Raw genomic sequence first — 25,978 nt, 5'->3', positions numbered from 1 at the left:
GCGCTGTGGGGACAGGCTTGCGCCGCGGGGATGGGCTGGGGCTGCCGGGAGGGGCTGACGCTGCTTTCTCCGTCTGTGCTGCTCAGGCTCCCGGCTGGTCTATATGGAGCGCGCCCCGCGCTGCGCGAGGTTCCAGCCCTCGGGTGTTCCACAAAAGCGCGGAAGGAAAAGCTGCGCCTGCTCTCTGTGCCTTCCCCGTCAGAGCGGTCCAGGCAGCCAGGGGCTTGGTGGGCGCACTCTACCCAGGTGTGGCGCGCCCCCTCCCTTCCGCGGACCCAGACTCAGTTTCCGCTGGCGCCAGTCGGGCGTGCGCGCCTTCCGCCCTCCGCGTCCCCAGCCCCAGTCCCCGCCCGCGCCGGGTGCCTGCGCCCTGTGTCTCGCCGCGACCTTCCCCTCCCCCCTGCCTCCTGCCTCCTGGGCGGGGCTGGGCCGGTCCGCAGCCTGCGAGCTCCTCTCTGGACCCTCTCGGTCTCTTTGTTCTGCGAACGGCCGGCAGTGTGTTCGGGCCGGTTAATTTACTCTCTCTCTTTTGGTCTCCCACAGTTCAAGTTGGCAACTCACAGAAGTTCCCTCCGATTGTCCTCAGGGCACTCGGGCCTGGACCCTACCCCAAGCAATGCCGCCTAAGAGCTCCCGGGACGGATCTCCGTCCTTAGCTCTTTTGTCTCACTTTTTATCTTTTATATTTTGTCCTACCTCCTTTCGAAGACAATGGGCTGCTTTTCTGGGCGCCTGATGACCTCAGCTAGCGATCCGAAGTTGTTTTGCGAAGTTTGCTCTGCGTTCAGTTATTCTTTTGATGAATTTGTAGGAGAGAAAGTGGTCTCCCCGTCCTACTCCTCCGCCATCTTGGCTCCTCCCTCACATTTGTTTATTTTTGCTTTTATTTCCATTACTCTGGGATGTGGGTCATAGAGGATCCTGCTATGATTTATGTCACCTCTAGGAGTTTTATAGTTTCTGGTCTCACATTTACATCTTTAATCCATTTTGAGTTTATTTTTGTGTATGGAGTTAGAAAGTGTTCTAGTTTCATTCTTTTACAGGTGGTTGACCAGTTTTCCCAGCACCACTTGTTAAAGAAATTGTCTTCTCCATTGTATATTCTTGTGGAGGCTTTTATATTTGAGAAACTTATGTCCTCAGTTCTTATAAAGTTTCTTTATAATTTATTTTATTTTTTAAATTGTATTTGGAAAAGAATTCAAATCCACAAAAAAAGTTACAAGAATGACTCAATAAATACCTTCCTGCCCTGCACCTATTACACTGGTTCTCTTCCAGGGGAGGTTTTGTCTGCAACCAGGGGACAGGTTTTGAGGCAATGTCTGGAGACATTTTTGGTAGTTACAACTAGGAGACGCTACTAGCATCTTTTATATTTTCTTTCCGTCTGATTTTAGTTCTCTCTGAAACTCTCATAAGTAGATTTTCAAATCCTTTAATTGCTACTTTTAAAAATCACACTTGTCAACCTTTCTTTCTTCTTTTAAGTAGACCTTTTTTTCTCACTCATAGACCTTGAGTTACTAGTTCCCCTAATGTATCCTTTATGCATCAGCTTTTCAATGGTCATTTCCATTCCTTTAAGTTCATTATGTGTTGTAAATCACATTGAATTTGAACTTCTGGATCACTATTTTGGTTGTCAGCACTGTTTATATTAAGTTGACTTGATTGAATTTGATTTTGGATCCTCTTAATTCCTATGAACATCTTCTTGTTCTTAGGTTACTCTTTTGGAATGTCTTCTCAAATGTCCTTAAGAATTCCTGTTTCCTCTGTTTGATTTGCCTCAGCAGTAGCCATATGCTTTTTCAACTTGACTTGCTTCCTCTAGGCTGTTGATTTGTGTTAGGTGAACTGACATGTTCAATGTAGGCAGGCTTGCTACCTTAGAAACCTGGCAGATTTGGCTGTGCAGTCTTCTGTAACTACTGGGACAGCAAATGGTAAGGAAGAGTGATGTCGGCTTTGCCAAGAAAGTAAACCTCTGAAGCTTCTGGGTCCCCATCCTCCCTGCCATTGCAGCAGTGCTGGGCTCTGGAAGAACACCTCGTTCCAGTGAGCTCTGGCACTGAGACAGAAGCCTCAGGAGGGCTGTTCGTTCTCTGCTCCCTGTCTTGTTATCTAGGTAAATAGTTGTGTGTCTCCAGGAGGGAGAAGGAAGAGAGAGGTAGTAACAAGTATGAGCTCTGGCCACCAACATCCCAGACCTTATCATATTTTATTAAAACTGATGAGCCGTTTTAAATCATGTTTCACCTCTCTGTTTTGAATATGGAATTTTTTGTATAGTTTATTATGTATAATTTAAGCAAAATTTTTATTTTTTTCTTGGCAATTATCTTTTTATTTTTAAGTGTTTTAAAAATTATAGTTCATTTACAGTGTTTTCAGTTTCAGATATACAGCAAAGTGTTATATATATATTTATATATCATAACATTGTAAATTAACTATACATCTCAATTTATATATATTCTTTTTCAGATTCTTTTGCATTATAGGTCTTTATAAAATTATTTAATACAGCTCTCTCTGCTATACAGTAGATCCTTGTTGTTTAAATTTGGGATTAACATAAAATAGTGTGTGTATGTTAATTTATTCCTAATTTATTTATTTATTTCCTAATTTATTTCCCACATCCCCAGGTATCCCCTTTGGTAACCATAGGCTTGTTTTCTGTGTCTGTGAGTCTATTTCTATCTTGTGAACAAGTTCATTTATATCATTTTTTAAGATTCCACATATAAGTAATATATGATATTTTTCTTTGGTTTACTTCACTTAATATGATAATCTCTAGGTCCATCCATGTTGCTGCAAACAGCATTATTTCATTCTTTTGTATGGCTAATTAATGCTCTATTGTATATATATACCATATCTTCTTTATTCATGTATTCGTTGATGGCTTTTCATGTTGCTTCCATGTCTTGGCTTTTGTAAATAGTGCTACTATGAACACTGGGGTGCATATCTTTTCGAATTAGAGTTTATTCCAGATATATGCCCAGAAATGGGATTGCAGGATCATTTGGTAACTCTATTTTTAGTTTTTTAAGAAACCTCTATACTGTTCTCCACAGTGAATGTATCAGTTTTCATTCCCACCATCATTGTAGGAGGGTTCCTTTTTCTCTACACCCTCTCCAGCATTTATTATAAACAAATTTTGTTTTTAAATATAATTTTATTTTAAAGCCTAATGGTCCCTTAAATCAAGCATTCCTATAGATAGCATAACTGTTGAACTTTGAGGCAATAACAAAGCAAGGCATTTCCCTGGAAATGGTCCCTGTGAGCCCAGATCTGTAGACTAAAAGCAAAGTATCAAAGACAACCTGTGAAAAATTCTACAACATAGTTTTGACAGTATTTGAATAGATATATTAGAACTAAAACTGAAATGTGCACTTAAGATTCACTTTTTTCATAGCTTAAACATATAACTGATTGTCTAAAATTTTTTTCAAATATCACTCACTGAATGATTTGAAAACAAATACATCATGACTGGTGATTTTTACCCTTCGGTGTTCCCTTTAACCTTCAGGCCAATGGATTCCAAAATGTTGCTGATTAAATTGATGAAACTGTACTGGTTTTATTAAAGCTCCCAAGAATAGGCTATGACCTTTTTCATTGCTCACACAAATCAATACATTCAGAAGAAGAGACACTTGATTGGTAAGATAGATTTCGGCTGCAAACTTTGCTTTCAGGAAACATCTATAAGCCTTTCCAGAAATCTATAATTACTAATACTGATACATTTCCCTTTGATATATGCTTAAGGTTCATTAACTATCTGTGTTCAAAAGCTGGTGATAAACTCATTTTTATAATGCTATTAGGGATACATTAACATGGGATAAAATATTTAAAAATAAGACAACAGTAAACACTAAATTCAGGATCATAGTTGTATCAGAGAAAAGTGGTGGAGATATGGGTTCAAGCATAAACATACAAACAGCTTTAATGCAGGATATCTCACTTGTGAGACTGTCAGTATTTTGGGCAGGATAAGTCTTTATTGTGGGAGACTGCCTAGTGTATTGCCAGGTATTTAGCCACATCCCTGAACTCTCTCCACTGGAAGTTAATAGTGTTCCTCTAACCAGTTTTGACAACCCCAATTGTCTCCAGTTTTTGCCACAGGTTTCATGGGGGAAAGGGATCAGAATTATCACAGGGTGGGAAGCACTGCTTTAATCAGAGTGATAAACTTTTAATTTTTATTTTTAATAAGAAGGGGGATTCACCAATGTCCATTTGTAGTAGAGCTACATAATTTTCTTATAAGTTACATATATTCTCTTGAATATATAAATGATATATCATAAAATTTACTAAAGCTCTAGTAATATGCTTTGAACAGGTGACTTTCTAGAAGTAAACTTAGAGAAAGCTTTGTCTGATTTTCTTTCATGATCACCAAAGGGAATGTAGAGCTTTATTTTCCATTTTTAATCACAATGTACTAACATATTTCCTTTTGTGTCATCATGAAGAGTATTTTGACAGGATGTTTATTTTAAATTTGAAATATTTAATCATGCAATTTTTAGCAACTGGCTCGTTGCTAAAAATTGCATAATTTTTAGCCCAGAACTGAATATTTTTAGTCTAACATTAAAAATATACATATAGAGGTTGTAGGACTTCTATGTGCACAAAATAAAGTACAGTTTTATCTGATTCATACCATAAGAATAAGTTAGTAAAGAAACATAACCCCTCCAAACCCAGTTTAAATAACAATTGATTTATTCTAAAGATTTAGAGAAACTCAAGGTCTGAAGCGGAACTGGTCTGAGGATACAGGGCTGGCAAAGACTGCCCCCACTCTCCATTTTCCTGTCCTGGGAATACATTGTCTTTTTATCTCTTTTCCCCATGTGACTGGTTCTTTCACACTCTCTCTGAAGCTTGCCTTCTCCTACCCTTCTTTATGTGGACTTGAACAGTCATGGCATCCTCTCTGTGTTTATAATTCCAGCATAGCTTCTTTCCCTTGATTTTTTTGTGACTCAATATTGGATTCTCAAAAGAAGAAATCTCATTGGTCATCATAGTTCAGGTGTCTGCATTTGGTTCATCCAGCTGTGGCAAAATAGAGACTAAACTGATATACATAGTACCTATGATAGTACCTAGACCTTTCCATTTTGCATCATGTGGGTGCACTTAGCACTCTAAGAAGAGGGTATTGGCCAAAAAAAAAAAGGATGCACCTCTCAACCACATGTAGCATCAATTAAAGACATATCCATATTCCCTTTCATGAAACAGACAGAGACAGAGAGAAATGCTAGATATAAAGAAGATACGTGCATGTGTACATGCGTGCTCAGTCACTTCAGTCATGTCTGACTCTTTGCAAGTCTATGGACTGTAGCCCACTAGGCTCCTCTATCCATGGGATTCTCCAGACAAGAATACCTGGAGTGAGTAGCCATGCCCTTCTCCAGGGAATCTTCCTGACCCAGAGATGTCTCTTGCTTGGCAGGCAGATTCTTTACCACTGAGTCACCAGGGAAGCCCAAAAAGATAGTAGAATGAGGAGAATTTACATAACCAATAAAAAAGATAGTTTAGAAGTACATGTAAAATAAATTCTTGTAAGTAAAATATTGAATAATATGTTCAAAATAAAATGAGGAAGAGTTCAGTTCAGTCGCTCAGTCATGTCCGACTCTTTGTGAGCCTATGTACCACAGCACGCCAGGCCTCCCTGTCTACCACCAACTCCCAGAGCTTACTCAAACTCATGTCCATAGAGTCGGTGATGCCATCCAACCATCTCATCCTCTGTCGTCCCCTTCTCCTCCCACCCTCAATCTTTCCCAGCATCAGGCTCTTTTCCAGTGAGTCAGTTCTTCGTATCAGGTGGCCAAAGTATTGGAGTTTCAGCTTCAGCATCCTTCCAATGAATATTCAGGACTGATTTCCTTTAGGATGGACTGGTTGTATCTCCTTGGAGTCCAAAGGACTTTCAAGAGTCTTCTCCAACACCACAGTTCAAAAGCATCAATTCTTTGGTACTCAGCTTTCTTTATAGTCCAACTCTCACATCCGTACGTGACTACTGGAAAAACCATAGCCTTGACTAGATGGACCTTTGTTGGTAAAGTAATGTCTCTGCTTTTTAATAAGCTGTCTAGGTTAGTCATAACTTTTCTTCCAAGGAACAAATGTCTTTTAATTTCATGGCTGCAGTCATCATCTTCAGTGATTTTAGAGCCCAAAAAATTAAAATCTGCCACTGTTTTCACATCTATTTCCCATGAAATGATGGGACCAGATGCCATGATCTTAGTTTTCTGAATTGAATATAACTAAATATATATTTGTAAATATATAAATTATATAAATATAGTATCTAAATTAAGGTATAAATTAAGATAAAGCATTATCTTCAGAAATAGATGGGAATTAGATTTAGATAGAAAAAAATAAATAGTTCTTTAAAAAAAAGTGATATTTCAAAACCATATGTAGACAAATAGTTTTCCAGGTATATCATCAAATATTTTCAGTGGGTTTTCTTACACCAAGTCCAGTAATTTGTAGGGGGAAGAATGATATACCATGTGTTGTAACATAGCTGTCTTGACCCTGGTCACAGAGAGGTGTTCAGTAAGTGGGAGTTACTGTTATTATTATATATTGCTTGATCTCTACACACAGCTCCATTGGCCTTGTAGCTCTGGCCTTAGTAGAGCATCACTCTCTTCCAAGCTCTCAGCCTTCACTTGGGGTTCCTTAGTAGAGTGACGGGTCACACCTTTCTGATCTTTCAGATATTCAGTACCCTCTTGCCATCTGAACAACAGGGATGAAGCAGATCCTGATCATTTTAAATTTTACACTTTATTTGATATGCTTGAATTTGTTTTTATTTCTTCCAGTTTTATTGACATATTGACATACAGTACTATATGTTTAAGGTGGATTTGACTTATGTACAGCATGAAATGTTCATCACAGTAAGTTTACTAAATGTCTGTCTTCTCATATAGATACAGAATTAAAGAAATAGAAAAAAATTTGTGATGAGAACTCTAAGGATTTACTCTTTTAAAAACTTTCACCTCTAACATACATCATTGTTAATCATATTTATTATGTTGTACATCATAGTGCTTCTTTATCTTATAAGTGGAACTTTGTACATTTCAGTTGCCTTCGTTCAATTCTCCCTGCTTTTGTCTTTTATCCTTCCTACTACCTTTATACATTGCTGATTTACTACTTTTACTATATATTTTCCTTTACCAATGAAGTTTTTTTTTTCCTTTCATAATTTCCATGTTTCTGGTCCCTTTAACATTTCACTATAAAGCTGCTTTAGTGGTGCTAGCTTTTGTTTATTTGTAAAACTTTTGATTTCTCCATCAAATCTGAATGAAAGCCTTGTCAGATATTCTTAGTTGTAGGTTTTCCTCTTTCTTCTCTTTAAATATATTGTGCAGTTCCCTTCTGGCCTACAGATCTCTGCTGAAAATTCAGCTGAGAGCCTCATGGGAGTTCCCTTGTAGGTAATTCATTGCTTTTCCCTTACTGCTTTTAATTTTCTATCTTTAACTTTTGACATTTTAATTACAACTTGTCTTGGTATGGTCTTCTTAGCGTTGATCCTGTTTGGGACTCTCTGTGCTTCCTGGACCTAGGTATCTGTTACCTTCCCCAGCTTAGAGAAGTTTTCAGCTATTATGTCTTCAAATATGTTCTCTTCCCTTTCTCTCTCTCTCTTCTCCTTATGGGAGCCCTATTGTATGACTGTTAGCATGCTTAATGTTGTTCTTGATGGCTTGTAAATGGTCCTCCATTCTTTTTATTCTTATTCTTTTTTCTGCAGCAAACCCAAGGTCACTTTGATGCTCTTCCTCCAGAGATGAGAAAATGGTTCCATTAGTGCTGGTCAGTCTAGTGCTATTGAAGGGCACAGCCATTTAAACTGGCCAAGATCTCTTACGGATTGAGTTGTGTCTCCCCAAAGACAAGTTGAAGACCTACCCCGCCCTGTACCTCCAATTATGAACTTATTTAGAAATAGGGGTTTTGCAGATATAATTAATTAAGATAGGGTCATGCTGTAGCAGGGTGGGCCCTTAATCCAGCATAATTGGTGTCACTATAAGAAGAGGAGAAGACAGAGACTCATAGGGAGAAGATGTCATGTGGCAACAGAGGTGGAAAGATTGGGGTGATACATCTGTAAGCCAAGGAATGCCAAATATTGATGGCCACCACAAGGAGCTGGGAAGAAGCAAGAAAGGATTCTCCTCTACAGGTTTCAGAGGGAGCATGGCCCTGCTGACATCTTGAACTTCTAATCTCTAGAACTAAGAAAGAATAAGTTTCTGTTGTTTTAAGCCACTCAGTTTGTGGTACTTTGTCATGGCAGCCCTAAGAAAGTAACACTCTCCAAAGACAAACGCTGCTCTTCATCCACTTAGGAGCACTGGCAACTGCCTCTGGGGGTATCACACCCTCCATGCAGATTTGGGTCTCTCCATGATTGCCATGGTAACTCCCCACTTTGGACATTCAGATTCCGCCTTTCCCAACTGTTCGTCCTCTGGGATGTTACTATTCCAGGACGGCTGAAGGCTAAGGAACATGTGCCTGTACTTATCTAGGATAATGAGTTTGCTCCACCCACAGAGAAAATCTTCCTGGATGCTTTCTTCACCTCAGATCCTCTCCCAGCTTCCTGGTTTCTCTTTGTATCTTCCTGCCACAAGAACCCAGATGCATACTTAACATCTCCCCAAGAGTTATAGGTTAAGTTTATAGTGTAAATCACTCTTTCTTTCTGTATCCTGAAATGTAGCCATGTGTGTGTTTTGGCAGGAGTGGGACCGGGGGAGGCCTTCCCTGATAGCTCAGTTAATAAAGAATCCACCTGCAATGCAGGAGACCCCGGTTCAGTTCCTGGGTTGGGAAGATTCACTAGGCTGCCCACACCAATATTCTTGGGCTTCCCTTGTGGCTCAGCTAAAGAGCCAGGTAAAGAATCTGGTAAAGAATCTTCTCAGGTAAAGAATCTGCCTGCAATGTGGAAGACCTGGGTTCAATCCCTGGGTTGGGAAGATCTCCTGGAGAAGGAAAAGGCTACCCACTCCAGTATTCTGGCCTGGAGAATTCCATGGACTATGTATTCCATGGGGTTGCAAAGAGTTGGACACAACTGTGTGTGTGTGTGTGTGTGTGTGTAACTGGATCACTTTGCTGTATGCCTGAAACTAATGCAATATTATAAATCAATATATGAATCAATAAAGAAAATGAAGGCCAGTTCCTTGTTGAGGAAAGCCATATTGTTAAGAAAGACCAACCTTTTTACTGATTGCAAAACTGTAGGAAAAGTATCCCAAAAGTAGAAGAAAAGAAGAGCATGGCACGCCTATCTCACTATCTGAATGATAAATCAAGGAGCAGGGATCTGAGTCAGATCTGACTTGAGAAGCGATGATCTTGTCATTTCATAGGGAAAACTTATTCTCTAGTATTCCTTTGTATTCTTTTTGGGAATAAAGTAGCTCCTCAGGGGTCCTCTATGAACTAAACTAATGTAAATGTGTGGCTTCCTTGAGTGCCAGCTATGGTGGATGCAGACCATGAGTGTTGCTGCGGGTAGGTGACTGCACGTTCAAGGCCCTGACACAGAGGCTGACTGGGATTTCCTTAAACTCCTAGGAGCTGAGGTGACCTACATGAACATGACTGCCTACAACAAGGGCCGACTGCAGTCCTCCTTCTGGATTGTGGACAAGCAGCATGTTTACATCGGCAGTGCCGGTTTGGACTGGCGGTCTCTGGGACAGGTAATCTTTTCATTACATAGAGTTTTGTCAGCATCAAAACTACCGCCTCCATAAAACCCTCAGTCACCTCTACTGTGATTGAGAGAATTTAAACCTACAGCATTTTTTTTAACTGCACAGTTTTAGTAGCTTTACCCTCAATTAAAGCAAAATAATTTCCTTGTCAGAATCATTTCACCAAAAGAACTGCCATTGCTTCAGTGCTTTTATTACTCAGATGCTCTTCCCACATTCTTTAGAGCATGTGCTGTGCTGCGCTTAGTCACTCAGTCGTGTCCGACTCTTTGTGACCCCATGACTGTAGCCCGCCAGGCTTCTCTGTCCGTGGGATTCTCCAGGCAAGAAGAGTGGAGTGGGTAGCCATTCCCTCTGGGGGTTCTTCCTCCTGATGTTTGACCCTCAGACTCTCTAGACTTCCAGGATGGTACAGTGGTAAAGAATCTGCCTGCCAATGCAGGAGACGCAGGAGATGTGAGTTCGATCCCAGGGTGGGGAAGAATCCCATGGACAGAGGAGCCTGGCAGGCTACAGTCCATGGGGTCGCAAAGAGTCATCACAACTTAGTGACTAAACAACAATAGATTCTCTTAGAGGGCTATCTTTATGTGGAAGCTTCTCTGTGTAGTTTATATGGGTTTGATTTTTTTTTTTTATGTGAGGGCTGTTTTTGCAATGGATGTCTGCCACCTCTTTTCTCCATGTATGCCGACCTTTATCCCCTTGATAACGGTGGGATTGATACTGTGGTGACCAGAGCCTGCACCGGGTATTGAGCAGGGCCTCCTCTCTGCTGTGTGATTGTCACTGCCCTGTTAGAGGTGGGGTTGGCTCCCCAGTGGTTGGAGTAGAGACTTCCAGGTCTGTATCTTAGCCATGTTTCTCTCCTGTGATGTGAGGTAGGCGGGACTGAACACTCCCGCTGGAAGGGAAGCCACTGGAGCTGTTCCTCCTCTGGAGCTGTTCACCTGTGGGTGTGCTCTGTTGTGTCACTTTTCACGCCCCGTGCTGGCTCACAAATCACACTGTTGGTGGCCCTGCTCTCAGCCCTACTGTACCTGTGGGTATGCTGGCAGTTGGCCATGGTGTCTCTCAGGCATTGTTTTCACCGGACCGTCTGTGTGTATCCATTGGTCAGGTCCCAGGACTGTAGTAACCATGCATCTGGACCCACTCTGGGGGCTGTGGAGGCAGCTTAGATTTGGCCTGGTCCAGGAGGGTCACAGAAAGTCAGACACAACTGAGTGTCTGAGCAGAGAACAGAATCCTGGCATGTCTATGCCCGCAAAGCCCATAGGCCCTAAACCTACACCTGTCTCAGCTATGGGAGCATTTATCTGTTCAAATATCCCACAGTCGCTGAGTTTTCAAAGCCAGCAGTGGGGGTGTAAGTCCATGGAGAGATTTCAGCTCTTCCTCCTTGGTCACAGGGCCCCTGGATCTCAGCTGTAGTTTCAGCCCCACTTTTGCATGTGTGTCTCCCACCAGCATCTACTTCCAAGGCTGCCATGGAACACACATGCCTGCCCAGGTGGGCAGAGAGAGGCAGCGATGGGTGGGGCATGTGAGCTACTCAGGTGAGTGCCCCTCCCGGTGCCCACGGAGGCAGGGACCAGCCCATGGGATGAGGGCTGCAGTGGTAGCCCCACTGCTTGCGGGCCATTCAACAGTGGCTCCCTGTAGCTATGGTGGCCCAGGCTTTTCCACAAACATTTCCAGTTGTGGAGTTTCTTACTCTCATTCCTTCAGGCTGTCTCTTTACAGCCAGCGGCTATCCCCTCACTGGGTCTGCTCTCCAGAACCTACATTCCATCACCCAACCCCCTCTCTGCGCCAGCAAACACACGTCTCAGGCTGAGGCCAGACAGCTCTGGCACTTACCTCCCGGGTAGGTCTTATGCTGTCCTGCCTGCCACAGACGGGTCACCGCCCTCTCCTCTGAGCCCCCAAAGCTCCTCTTCTGTCCCAGTTGATCTCCCCACTGGTGAGAGGGCTTCCCCAGTTGCAGGAACTTTTCCTTTCCTTCAGCTCCCCTCCAGAGGTGCAAGACTTTATCCCATTGCCTTGTTTCTATTTGTCTTTTGTCCTACCTGGTTGTGTGGGGGTTTTACTTGTTGTTTCAGGTGCCCAAGGTCCTTTGGTAGTGTTCAGCAAGTGCTCTGAGAGAACTGTTCTGTTAGTAGATGTATTCTTTTTTTATTAATTAATTAATTAATTTTGACTGTGCTGGGTCTTCACACCACCTTTACTGCACGACCTTTATTTACTCTAGTTGCAGAGAGTGAGGGCTACTCTCTAGTTACAGTGCGTGGGCTACTCATTGCAGTGGCTTCTCTTGTTGTGGAGCATGGGCCCTAGGGCACGTGGGCTTCAGGAGTTGTGGCTCCCAGGATCTAGAGCACAGGCTCAATAGGTGTGACACACAGGCTTAGTTGCTCCACAGCACGTGGGATCTTCCTGGATCAAGGATCTAACCCATGTCTCCTGCACTAGCAAGTGGGTTACCACTGAAACACCGGGGAAACCCTGATGTGTTCTTGATGCATTTGTGGGAAGAGGTGAAGTCCACATCCTCCTGTTTCACCATCTTGACTCCTCTCCCCTGCTAAGTGGTTTTTAACTTGAGCATCATTTGCTTTTTTTTTTTTTTAAGAAAGTATGTTTTCCTACCACTGAATTTTATTTTTTTGTTATTAACTGATAGAGTTTAAAGTTCTGTTAATTCCATTTGAGGTTTGCATTATTGAGGTTTAATGACATTTCTCTCCAGATTTTTGAGCAAGTAATCTTTCTCTACTTCCTTCTATGCCTTTCCTTACATAGACAGACATTCATGTATTCAAGTATTGGTTTCTCTGCTTGAGGATTATTCCTTTGTCATTGCTTTTAGTTGTTTATTTTGTACGAAAGTAAGTTGATCTTTTAAATGTTTACTCTCTGCGTGGTCATTTAGATATTATTTCCTTTTTAAATGTATCATCATTATAAAATACGAAAATTTCCCCACTTTAAACATGGTAAATACAGAGAGAAGATAAGGTGCAAGTTATTTCCTATTCATATGAAGAGCAGAAGCTATTTTATGAATTTTCCTCATTTCCACATTTCTAAGTGGTAGCTAGTTTCTTTTCAGTTATAGAGAAGATCAGAGGAAGAAGTGGGCAAGGACCTGGACCTGGTTCTCTGTATCATGACTAATCAAACTGCTTTCTTAAAGACAAGCCAACTCCTATGCTTCACTTAATGTCATTCTCAACAGAAACTGGAGAATCACCATCTCTCCACTATTGGCACTGCATGGCACTGAGCCCTCCAGTCTTTCTAGAAGAGATGTCCCTCTGACCTCATCCTGGTCTGTTCTCAGATGGAGAAGGAAATGGCAACCCACCCCAGTATTCTTGCCTGGAGGAGAATCCCATGGGCAGAGAAGCCTGGCAGGGGGTCCATGGGGTCGCAAGAGTCAGACACGACTTAGTGACTGAACCACCACCACCGCCTAAACCCAGAATGGGAGGGAGAGTAAACCAAGTGGACTTCTTAGATTTCTTCCCTTCAGCTCAAATATACCAACAAAGTTATACTTTTAAAAACATAAATGAATTATCATGCTATTTCTTAAGTATGGAATAAGTGTATTTTAAGAATTTTTAAATAATTCATTTTATAATTCATAATCTCGGGCTCCCAGGTGGCTCAGTGGTAAAGAATCTGCCTGCCAGTGTGAGAGACATAGGAGATGTGGGTTTGATCCCTGGGTCAGGAAGATCCCCTGGAGAAGGAAATAGCAACTCACTCCAGTATTATTGCCTGGGGAAATCCCATGGACAGAGGAGCCGTGGGCTACAGTCCACGAGGTCACAAAGAGTCAGACACAACTTAGTGACTAAATAACAACAATCTATATGTCAACTGCTAACCTACTTCTCTTACATCAACAGCCACCATTTCTCTGCCTCCTCTCCACACATAGGCACTCATGTTGTCTCTTTGTCCACCCTTTCCCCTTAGTTTTTGCTATTTGAAATCATGTTGTTACACTTGTATCATCTATTTTAAATGTTTTCCTTTCATCTGTGCTTGAGTATTTGGGCTTTTTTCTTGGTTTACTTCGTGAGACATAACACATTGCACAGCAGGGCTCATGTGTTGGAAAAGATTTTTTCATTTGAGAAATGTGTGTGAGACTAATATTTACATGAAAAATTATAATACATTTTCCAAGTATCAAACTCAACCTATTCCATTAGCTTTATATTTTGTGACGTTTTCTAGTGAAATCAGATTATTACTATCAATTATTACCTTAAGTCTGTAGCTATTGTTGTTTAGTTGCTAAGTTCTACCCAATTCTTTATTACCTCATCCATGAACTGCAACATGCCAGGCTTCTCTGGCCTTCACTATCTCCCAGAGTTTGCTCAAACTCATTTCCATGGAGTTGGTGATGCCATCCAACCATTTCATCCTCTGATCCCCTTCTCCTCCTGCCCTCAATCTTTCCCAGCTTCAGTGTCTTTTCCAATGAGTTGCCTATTTGCATCAGATAGCCAAAGGATTGGAACTTCAGCTTTAGCATCAGTCCTTCCAATTAATATTCAGGGCTGATTTTCTCTAGCATTGACTAATTTGATCTTCTTGCAGTCCAAGGGACTCTCAAGAAAATTCTCTAGCACCACAGTTCAAAAGGTTCAATTCTTCGGTGCTCAGTCTTCTTTATGGGCCAACTCTCACATCTGTACATGACTACTGGAAAAACCATACCTTTGACTATATGGACCTTTATCGGCAAAGTGATGTCTCTGCTTTTTAATCTGCTTTAAATCTATAGTAAGTAAGAGAAATAATAAAACTAATGATAAGAGTTTCAGTGTATTGCAGATTTTCTTTATGCTAGATATTCTTCTAAGTGTTAAAGAATATGAACTCATTCAATTTTCACAATAACCCTTTCTTTTAAATACTACTATTATCACTTTATTTTACAAAGGAGGAAATTGAGACACACATCAGTAATCTACCCAAGGTCACCTTCCAAGAAGCTTCAAAGCAAGAATTCAAACCAAGGCAATCTAATTCCAAACCCTTCTCTCTTACTGTGTGCTAATAATTTTTAGAAATAAATTACATTATGAAAAATCATTTTCTTTCAGGATTTTTCTGTCATGCTAAACAATAAATTTCCTCTAACTCTTTTCTCTTTAAGAATAGCTAACAACGCTATTCCGGAGAAGGCAATGGCACCCCACTCCAGTACTCTTGCCTGGAAAATCCCATGGACAGAGTCGCCTGGTAGGCTGCAGTCTATGGGGTCGCTAAGAGTCGGACATGACTGAGTGACTTCATTTTCACTTTTCACTTTCATGCACTGGAGAAGGAAATGGCAACCCACTCCAGTGTTCTTGTCTGGAGAATCCCAGGGATGGGGGAGCCTGGTGGGCTGCCGTCTATGGGGTCGCACAGAGTCGGACACGACTGAAGCGACTTAGCAGCAGCAGCAGCAGCAACAACGCTGTTCATCTAGATACCTTCACTCATTCACATGTCTTTTTAAGAAATTTTTTCACTGGAGTATAGTTGATTTACAATGTTGAGTTCGTTTCAGGTGTGCAGGAAAGTAATCAGTTATACATACTCATCAATACACTGTTTTTAGATTCTTTTCCCATATAGGCCATTTCCAAGTATTGAGTAGAGCTCTCTGTGCTATACATCTCCTTATTAGTTATTTGTTTTATATATAGTAGTGTGCATATGTCAATCCTAATCTTTAATTTAGCCCTTACCCCCTGGTAACCATGGTACTTTCCTAGTGGCTCAGACAGTAAAGAATCTAACTGCAATGTGGGAGACCCGGGTTCGATCCCTGGGTTGGGAAGATCCCCTGGAGAAGGGAATGGCTACCCACTCCAGTGTTCTTGTCTGAAAAGTTCCATTGACAGAGAAGCCTGGCAGGCTATAATCCTTCTGTAGAATCAGACACAACTGAGCAACTAACATGCTTCCCTGGTAACCATAAGTTTGTTTTCTATACCTGTAACTCTGTTTTGTAGATAAGTTCATTTGTACCCTTTTTAAGATTCCACATATAAGCAACATCATATGATATTTGTCTTTCCATTCACATCTTTCTGATTGCAAACCCATGATGACATGATAGCCACAGAGTGATGTATTTAAGTTCTGCAAACTCAATTAATTATCTGAGTTGAATTTCAAAGACTAGAAGTCAATGTGTGTGTGCTTCTATATTCTTCCGCAGTGGTTCAAGGTGCTCCCCTAGAATCTGTGGCCACGGGGAGTCCTGTGGGGGGGAAAAGGGAGCTCTTAAAATCACTAAGGAGGAAACAAAAAAAATGCAGCACTAACAAAGCAAACAAAAGACTAACCAGTATGTGAAGTAGAAGGAAAAGGGCACAAGTCTTCAAACCACAGGGTTCTGGAGGCGTGATGCTGAACTAGAAAAAGCTGAAAAGGGAAAAGTGAAACGCTTTTAGTAAAAGTTACTTTTATAATTTTTCAAATATACCCTCTGAAATGAACTACTAGCCTGGAATTGGAGGCAAGACTCAGTAGGTTCCTTGCTCACGTGAATCTGGCAGTTCTGTATAGGGAAAATATTTAAATAACATTTTGAAGTATAATTATAACAAATAGGAATAGGCCTATTTGACTCTGTTAATGTGTATTTTAATCTTATTGTTTAGTTGCTAAGTGGTGTCTGACTCTTTTGCAACCCCAAGGACTGTAGCCTGCCAGGCTCCTCTGTCCATCTTAGTCCATCTTTATTCTGAAAAGACCTGAAAGGTATATCTTAAACCAAGCCAGCTGTTGGAGCAGGGAACACCGGAGCTCTAAGATAAGGCCTTCCAGTGACTGTGTTGGTGATCAAAACAACCCAGGACAGGATGTGGATTCAATCCTACAAGCTACGGGAGAAACACTGAAGATCTGTGATGGGCCAGGACCTGACAATCCTGGAACAAACCTAGAGAAAGTGCTCAAGCTGAGGAGTGAGGAAAGCATGAATAGAGACTCTGTGGCCAACATTAAAAGGGAAAGTGACAGGACTGAATTATGATGGTGTGAGGTTAATTTTATCTATCAACTTGGCTAAGCTATCATGCCTATTTGTTTATTCAAATACCGGTCTAGATGTTGCTGTGAAGGTATTTTTTAGATGTGATTAGCCTTTAGACATCACTTTACCAACAAAAATTCATCTAGTCAAAGCTATGGTTTTTCCAGTACTCATGTACGGATGAGAGATTTGAATCATAAAGAAGGCTAAGCACTGAAGAATTGATGCTTTCAAATTGTCGTACTGGAAAAGACTCTTGAGAGGCCCTTGGACTGCAAGGAGATCAAACCAGTCAAGACTAAAGGAAATCAATTCAGTTCAGTTCAGTCGCTCAGTCATGTTTGACTCTTTGTGACCCCATGAACCACAGCACGCCAGGCCTCCCTGTCCATCACCAACTCCCAGAGTTTACTCAAACTCATGTCCATCAAGTCGGTGATGCCATCCAGCCATCTCATCCTCTGTCGTCCCCTTCTCCTCCTGCCCCCAATCCCTCCCAGCATCAGGGTCTTTTCCAATGAGTCAGCTCTTCACATCAGGTGGCCAAAAGTATTGGAGTTTCAACTTCAACATCAGTCCTTCCAATGAACACCCAGGACTGATCTCCTTTAGGATGGACTGGTTGGATCTCCTTGCAGTCCAAGGGACTCTCAAGAGTCTTCTCCAACACCACAGTTCAAAAGCATCAATTTTTTGGTGCTCAGCTTTCTTCACAGTCCAACTCTCACATCCATACATAACCACTGGAAAAATCATAGCCTTGACTAAATGGACCTTTGTTGGCAAAGTAATGTCTCTGCTCTTTAATATGCTATTTAGGTTGGTCATAACTTTCCTTCCAAGGAGTAAGCATCTTTTAATTTCATGGCTGCAATCACCATCTGTAGTGATTTTGGAGCCCCAAAAAATAAAGTCTGATGCTGTTTCCACTGTTTCCCCATCTATTTCCCATGAAGTGATGGGACCAGATGCCATGATTTTCTGAATGTTTTCTGAATGTTGAGCTTTAAGCCAACTTTTTCACTCTCCTCTTTCACTTTCATCAATAAACCCTTAATATTCATTGAAAGGACTGTTGCTAAAGCTGAAGTTCCAATACTTTGGCCACCTGATGCAAAGAGCTGACTCATTGGAAAAGACCACAATGCTGAGAAAGACTGAGGACAGGAAGAGAAGAGGATGGCAGAAGATGTGATAGTTAGATAACATCACTGACTCAAAAGACGTGAATTTTAGCAAACTCTAAGAGATAATGGAGGACAAAGGAGCCTGGCATGCTGCAGCCCATGAGATCAAAAAGAATTAGGCACAACTTAGCAACTAAGCAACAACATTTAAATAGGTAGACCTGAGTAAACAGATTATCCTCCCTTATGTGGAAGGGCCTCATCCAGTCAACTGAAGACCGTAAGAGCAAAAGCTGAGGTTTTCAGAAGAAGGAATTGGATCTCAAGACTGCAACATAGAAATCCTACCTGAATTTCTAGCCTGCTATACAGACTTCAGGCTGAATATGAGAACTAAAAAGTACTTCAGCAGAAAAGACATGGTAAAGCTGTGTCACAGGGACTGATCGGTTATAAAGAATGAGCCAGAGAGAATAATGGATATTGTTCCAGCATCTGGATGGACCTGGGCCAACAAGGAGAAGGACCATACCATCAAGAGAAATGGGGAATATCAGAGGGTAGGGGCCATTCTGATGTCCAACAGGCAGTTGGAGAAACAGTAAAGAAATTGGCCAGTATTGATGCTTTTTATCTAACAACTTGGGCATCTGAATAGTGATAGTTTCTTGATTGACCCTAAAGCTGCTGATTTCATCACAGCTCCTATTTCTGACAATAACCATTTTGTAGCATGGTGACAAGAATTGTACCCCTTCTGCCTCGCCAAGCTGGTCACTTCTTCCTAGTCTCTGTGGGTTGAAATCATAGCCTGATGTTAGCGATGAGGAAGGGTGCTGAGACTTATAGTGTCTTTGATTCTCTCTTCTTGTCCCTTTTTCTTTCAATTAAAAGAACAAAGCACTGAGGTAGAGTTTTGACGACTGCATGGGTGTGCCAGTGGGCAAGAGGAGGGCATTGCTTTATAGCGCATCCTGCCACCCTGTTCAGTGCTAGCATTGAGCTGACGTTTTCACAATTTATGATTTTCTAAAGACCTGTTTTAGCTCCTATGGCAGTGGGCATTGGTCATGAAAGGAAATAGATGTTGGAGCCAAAATGAAAATTAACCAAAGGAAAAGGCAATTCAATAGCAAAAAGAAAAAATTAATATTCCTTAGGCAACATGTAATGAAGGAAAACAAAGGATTCATTCCTCCAGTATTGATTCAGAAGATTACCTGGGCTGCTCAAAAAGGTCATTTTTTGTTTGCATGTGAATTCTAAAGTAAATGAGGAGCTAGAAGTCCCTGTTTCATATATAAGAAATGTATTAGCAGACGGATTTTCAGTAACAAAGCCATGCTTATTTTCTACAATTTCAAAGTAACAATTTGGCAGAAATATTGTTCAGAAGAGGCATAAGTAGGAAATCGTCTTTCCTAGTCTCACCTGAGATACATTCTCACAAAACCAGCTTGCTATTATAAAATACTCTCAAATTGTGCGATTAAGTGAAGAAATAGGAACACCACTTGCTCTCTCCTGTTCACCTTTCCCAAGATGAAATTCACTTAGTAGGTCATTCTCAAGTGAAATTTATTTCTAAATATTTTCCTTCATATGTCCCTGCAACACTTGCCTCTTCAATCTGTCCTAAGTGATGTGATAATCCTAGGTATCCATAATGGCTCCTTAGATAGCATGTCTCAAGATCTCTATCCTGGCCACTTTTTTTTTTTTCTAAATATAATCCATTTGGTTAAAGTTCCTCTTAAAATATGATGCCCAAAATTCAATATGGAACTTCAGAAGTAGCCCTCCCCTGCAGACTTTAGCTTGCAGTCACATGGGCACTATACTTATAAACATAGAAGCTAAACCTGAGTTTAATGTTTTGCTGGCCTCATTATTTTTTTGTTTGTTGTTACTAACAGCATTGCTTGGCAATATAGCATAATAGTTGGAGTCAGATAAAACTAAAATTGAATTTTTTTTCTATCTCTCATAATTATATAACCATAGGCAAGTTTTTTTCATTTCCCTGAGCTTAAATTTCTCTCAACAATTGATTAATGATACTAACCTCCTACAATTGTTGGAGATCAGATTGGATCTCACACCCTAGCACTGGACCTGCAGCCCAGCTACTGCTCAGTAAATTGTAGCCAGTAGAGCTGATGGCAAGGAAACTTTTTTCTTTCTTTGATAAGTTATCTAGATCAGTAGATCAAGGGAATGTTAGAGGTGCTGGCATTTATTTGCTATTTTTGGCAAAGATTTTGTAAATCTCTCTAACTCATGGCCTGGTTAAAGGTATAGCATAGTGGGCAGCAGCCCAGAAGGGACATGGGCTGGGGGCTGTGTCCCTCTGAAGGGAGATCTCACATGTCTTAACCATAGAGCTTTATTCTACATCCTGTGCTGTTCAAGGTTATCATCAACAGTCATACCTAGAAGGCAACTGACCAAATTTACCAATAGCCCAAATCTGGGAGATATAGTTAAGGTCTCAGTTTTCAGAAACAAGATTTCATGAGATTTCAGTGAGTTCATTCAAACAATATTCACAAGAGGAAAGTGAACAGGAGCGTGGAAATAAATGAAGACCACCCAAGTGAGAATAAGCAAGCAAGATAATCAACCACTACCTCTTGCATTTGGCAGAGGCTCAAAGACAGGCAGAGAAGTGGAAAACTTTGTAGTGGAAAATTGGGACGAAGCTATTGGAGGCTGTTAGCGTAGGGAAATTGTAGGAGAATTAACTAAAAAGTAGGGTATCCTATGTAATGGGCTTCCCAGGTAGCTCGGCTGGTAAAGAATCCTCCTGCAACACAGGAGACCCCAGTTCAATTCCTGGGTCGGGAAGATCCCCTGGAGAAGGGATAGGCTACCCACTCCTGTATTCTTGGGCTTCCCTGGCGGCTCAGATGGTAAAGAATCTGCCTGCAATGTGGGAGACCTGGGCTCAATCCCTGGGTTGGGAAGATCCCCTGGAGGAGGGCATGGCAACTCCCTCCAGTATTCTTACCTGGAGAATCCCCATGGACAGAGGAGCCTGGCAAGCTATGGCCTACGGGGTCACAAAGAGTCAGACACAACTGAGTGACTAAGCACGGCCTCCTATGTAATTGATTAAGGGTACATATTTACCTTTATGTTGTTGGTCCTAAATTGGAAACCAGACGAAATGAGGGTAGCTGATAGTTATTAATCAAATGCTGCCCATTTTATGGGGGCAGTTGCTGCAGGGGGTTATTATTTGGCTCTCTGGGCTGGCTGCTGAAGGTGGTGGGTCAGAGTTGTATTTTTATATATGGTCTGGGCATTGTCCATTTGTATATTCAGCCTCTCAGGGATGAACAAAGCCTTCTTAATCCCATGACTCTTACCGTCCACTTCCCCACAGGCTGGTTTTAGAATCCCAAACAGGTGTCTGGCTGCCTATATTGCGAACTGGGATGGGGAGTCACCTGCCTGTGGGTTATTACCTGAAATCCCAGCATCCAGATGTTGGATGCTTAAAAAAATTTTATCAAATGAATGCCTGAATTAACAAACTAGAGTGTGCTTATGAACCATGTAAGATAGCCATATCATACGAGAGAACTGGAATCAAAACTTGAAAATTATAGGAGAAATGATTAACAGCAAAAGCCTGGCCACGCATACTCAGTTTGTGTGTTGGACTTAGTGACAGACCAGTGACTTTCACCAAAAGCTGGTCCACACCAATTTAGTAACATTTCTGACATCACCTTCATGATTGTTAAGAATATGCTATCATTATGAAAATTTATTTTTATACACAGAAAAATACCACTTGTAACCATGAAGTTTTATTTTGCATTGTTTTTAATACTGAAGTAAACTACTTGCCAAAGCTTGCTGAATATATACGTACAGATTTTGTTTCATTCAATAAAAGTTTATCAAATATGTTTCACTGGATTTCTTTGAGAGTTCAGTCAGACCTAGGAAATTCATTTAACAAATATATTAACCAAGATTCACTTAGGTGAATTTTATTGCCCCATTTTTTCCTACTTCATGGCTTTCATATTTTAATTAGAAAAAAATTAAAATGCATTATCCTGATACAGTGACTTGCTAAAATACTACTTTTGTACCCATAAATCATTCTGCATACTTCAAGTTTACAGCTCAAGCATTTATTATTATAATTAGCTGTCACTTTAGTCCTTTATTGTTGAGTTCAACAAAATTTAACTGTCATATTTTTTTAAAAATCCTTTCTGAAGTTTAATTCTCTCAGCAAACTGTGTATAGAAAATTAACTCTATTGCCTTGTACCATTGTAACATGACCTTCTTAACCTCCACCCACAAACTATTAAACTACTTCTATGTTGTCTTAGTCAAGTTTGAATGTACCATATTTGGACCTTAAGAACTGCCTAAAAATACTCATCTACTTCTAACTTGGCCTGTGGTGCTGGCATGTTTATTCTAGAAGTAGCAGTCTGAATTTCATTCCCAGAAGCCTGCAGGAGAAATCATGCTTTATAATAAAGCAAGACCAAGATAAACCAAACAATATATAGAAATGCTAATAGGTTCATAGTTTTGAATAAGAAGTTTATTCTTTTTAGAAATTCCCCATGCACATTGATTTATTTAATCCCCACAGCAGCCCTGTGAGATATTAATATATGAAACATGCTCTAGATATTAATATATGAGACAGGCTTTAAATTTGCAAATCAGGAAATTGAAGAATGTCCTGGAATTATTTCCTTGGGTAACATTAGAGTTAGGAACGAAATACAAATTCCCGGTTTTCATGCAACACTGTTTTCCCTGTGCCTGAATAGTGGTCCAGATGTCCCACATTTATAGTGATATCCTGCAGGTGGAGAAACTAGAGCAGCTTCTCTAACTGGAATACAACCAAAAACCAAAAAAATATGCAAAAAGACAGTGCAGAGGCAAAACTCCCCAAAACTATAGCCTTTTACTTATTGGAGCACCTCGTTGGACCTTATTCAAAATCCATTTATTCTTAGGCCCACCATGGGTCTAATTAATCTCCAACTATGGCCAGTAAGAAGTCACATGTCAGAGAAGAAGGCTGACAGTCCAGACAAGTGAGAACTGTCCATAGGAGTAGACACTGATCATTGAAAATGACACACGAATTCTGGAATTCCAGTATCATGAACCAATCAACGTTAGCCAACCTCTCTACCTCCCAGCCGGCCTTCAGGATGACTATGACTTTCCCTTTAGGGAAAAGGAAAACTGTCCATTCACTGCTTCCTATTCAGGACACAAGAAATGTGCTTAAACTTTTGAGAGATAAGCCCCTGAGAACAGCTGGAGGGTTAGTCCTCTAAGCAGTCATCTCTTATCTCTGGGTAGTCTGAACCTCTAAAGCAGTGCCGTTCAATAGAAATATACTGCAAGCCACTCATGTGAGTCACATATGTGATTTAAAATTTTCTGGTAGCCACATAAAAATGTAACTAGGAAAAAGGTCTAATTAATTTTAATCATATATTTTATATAATATCATGTATCCTAAATATTATCATTTCAACATGTCATCAATATAATACATTTAATGATGAGATATTTTACCTTTTTTTGATAGCAAGACTTCAAAATCTAGTGGACACTTCACACTCAAGCACAGCTCAGTTCAGACTAGTCACATTTCAAGTGCTCGATAACCACGTCTGACTAGTGACCATCTTGCTTGCACAGGTCTAGAGCATCTCTTTCTCACTCTTGAGGAGGCAGAATATGTTTTTTTCCAAGTTAACACACAAGCCTGAAGAACTAAGGATTTTACTCAGAAAAGATGGTTTTATATCTGACAAATAAATCAACTTCCCTTGGAAGAACTGGTCTTTATGGTGTTAGAACCTCTAGAAGTTAGGTTGCCCATGGAGCTATGAGTTTCAGGATTTGGAAAGCTGTGAAATTGCATTTTGCAGGCCATTTAATACATGGCACTGATGTAAACTGCTTATTTTTACCTCCAGATTTATGGATTAGATGTCTTTTTGTAGCATGATATTGATGTTGTTCTCAGAAGTCAAATATCTATTGTTTTTATCTGCCAAAAGGGTCCATAAGGGAACATCTCTAAAACATGCTTTGCCTGCTGCAAACAAGTATCATTTCCTGGCTATGTTATTTTTATTTGTTCATTTGTTCATTCATTCAGCAAACATTTAGGATCTACTTTGTGGCAGGCTCTACTGAAAGTGCTAGGGAGCACACAGATAAAGAAGCCAGCTCTCTTTCCTTAAGATGAGAAGTAAACATTTAGAATACAGTTTGATGTGTGTGTAATTAACTCAGACTAAGGAAAGGGTCAGGGACAGTTCCCTGGAAGAGCTGGTACCTGAGCTGAACTTGAAGGATAAGTAGAGATGAACTAGGGAGAAAGGTTTTCCTTTGCACAGAGTTGAAAGGAAACAGCATGGCTGATTCTGAGAAAAAGCACTTACCTAAGTGGCTGTTACACACAATTCCACCATGAGTGGAGGAGATAGGAAGATCTTAGAGTCTTGGGTATCATGCAAAGAAGCATGGATTTAGCCTAAAATTTGGGGAAACCTTCTGAAGAGTTTTAGGCAAAAGAGATGCAACTGTGGAGAAATGGATTATTGTTGCTGTTCAGTTGCTAAGTCGTGTCTGATTCTTTTGCACACCCGTGGACTGTAGCCCGCCAGGCTCCTCTGTCTACGGGATTTCACAGGCAAGATTACTAGAATGGGTTGCCATTGCCTTCTCCAGGGGATCTTCCCAACCCACGATAGATTCCATGTCTCCTAAACTGACCGGCAGGTTCTTTACTACTGTGCCACCTGGGAAGCCCAGAGAAATGGTTTGGATTGGAGTACAGCTTAAGAAGATGTTGCAGAAGTGAGTCAGTAGGGGGTATGGGAGAGGGTAAGTTCCTGAACTAAGTCCATGGCAGTGAGGAAGAGTGGGAAAGGAGGGTCTCTCCTGGTCTGGCTGAGCCCTCTGGGTTGGCTCATTCCTTGTCTCTGTTTTAGATTCTTCATTGTCAAATTTCTCCCAAAAGAAGGCATAGGTGAGTCAGGGTATCCTGAGTCATATCAGCCTATGTACCTTCTGCTTGGAAGGCTATAACATCACCCCATTTTTTAAATAGAGAAATCCCCAAACATACAGGTGCACGAAACGAGCTCAGCGGCTGCAGCATGCAGGCTCTAGAGCACAGGCTCAGCAGCCAGTGGCGCATGGGCCCAGCTGCCTCGCATGCACGTGGGATCCTCCCCGACCAGGGGTCAAACTGGTGTTCCCTGCATTGGCAGGTGGACTCCCAGCCACCGGACTGCCAGGGAAGTCCATGACAATGAAGTCTTTGGAAGGATAATCATCCCTGTTGGTTGTCTACGCTTAGTTTATAAAACACTTTCTTACACATTAATTTGTCTGATTCTCCCTTAACTACTGACAGGGAGAGAGGCCTCTGTGAACTCTCCTGAGGTCACAAGTGTGGCACTGAGATCCAGAAACATTAAATGATCAGTCTGAAGACATGGTGACACGATAGCTCCTGAAGCGACTGTTCTAGTCTCTTCTATCAAAACGGAACCTGATGTTACTCACTCAGGTGATACACTGATGAGTGGCCCTTAGAATAATCGCTTATTGAGTAACAGTTTATTGTCCCGATGATCAAACACTGTCTGCAATGAATGAACAATGAAGCAAATGCTTCTGTTGGTCCCACTCTGAGAAGCCATCGGTCTGTGTAGCAGCTGCCACCAATTCATGCTCTCAGCCAGGTGAACACTTCCATGGAGATTGCCTTGGCTGCGGCTGCCCTCCTTGGTGGGATTTTGTCTCATTCCCCAGTGGTTACTCTAAACCTCCAGATTGCCTCTCACCATCCTAGAGATCCAGCCAAAAAAGCCTCCCTGAGTTCTCAAACTCTCCCAAAGCAATGTG

The 25,978-nt window shown here is 41.2% G+C and overlaps 1 protein-coding gene across 5 annotated transcripts in view; it reads left to right on the top strand.

Annotated features, from left to right (window-relative positions):
* PLD5 (phospholipase D family member 5) overlaps positions 1-25,978 on the top strand; it is a 380,018-nt gene that overhangs the window by 291,589 nt on the left and 62,451 nt on the right. For all 5 annotated transcript variants that reach the window (XM_043486037.1, XM_043486040.1, XM_043486038.1 and 2 more), the window contains one exon: positions 9,718-9,845. In XM_043486037.1, the coding sequence (XP_043341972.1) occupies positions 9,718-9,845 (128 nt within the window). The remainder of the gene's footprint in view (positions 1-9,717; positions 9,846-25,978) is intronic.

This window comes from Cervus canadensis, chromosome 13 (genome assembly GCF_019320065.1).
Source record: "Cervus canadensis isolate Bull #8, Minnesota chromosome 13, ASM1932006v1, whole genome shotgun sequence".
Taxonomy (NCBI): Eukaryota; Metazoa; Chordata; class Mammalia; order Artiodactyla; family Cervidae; genus Cervus; species Cervus canadensis.
Note: the sequence above shows the minus strand (reverse complement) of the source record. Positions and strands in the feature narration are given on the sequence as shown.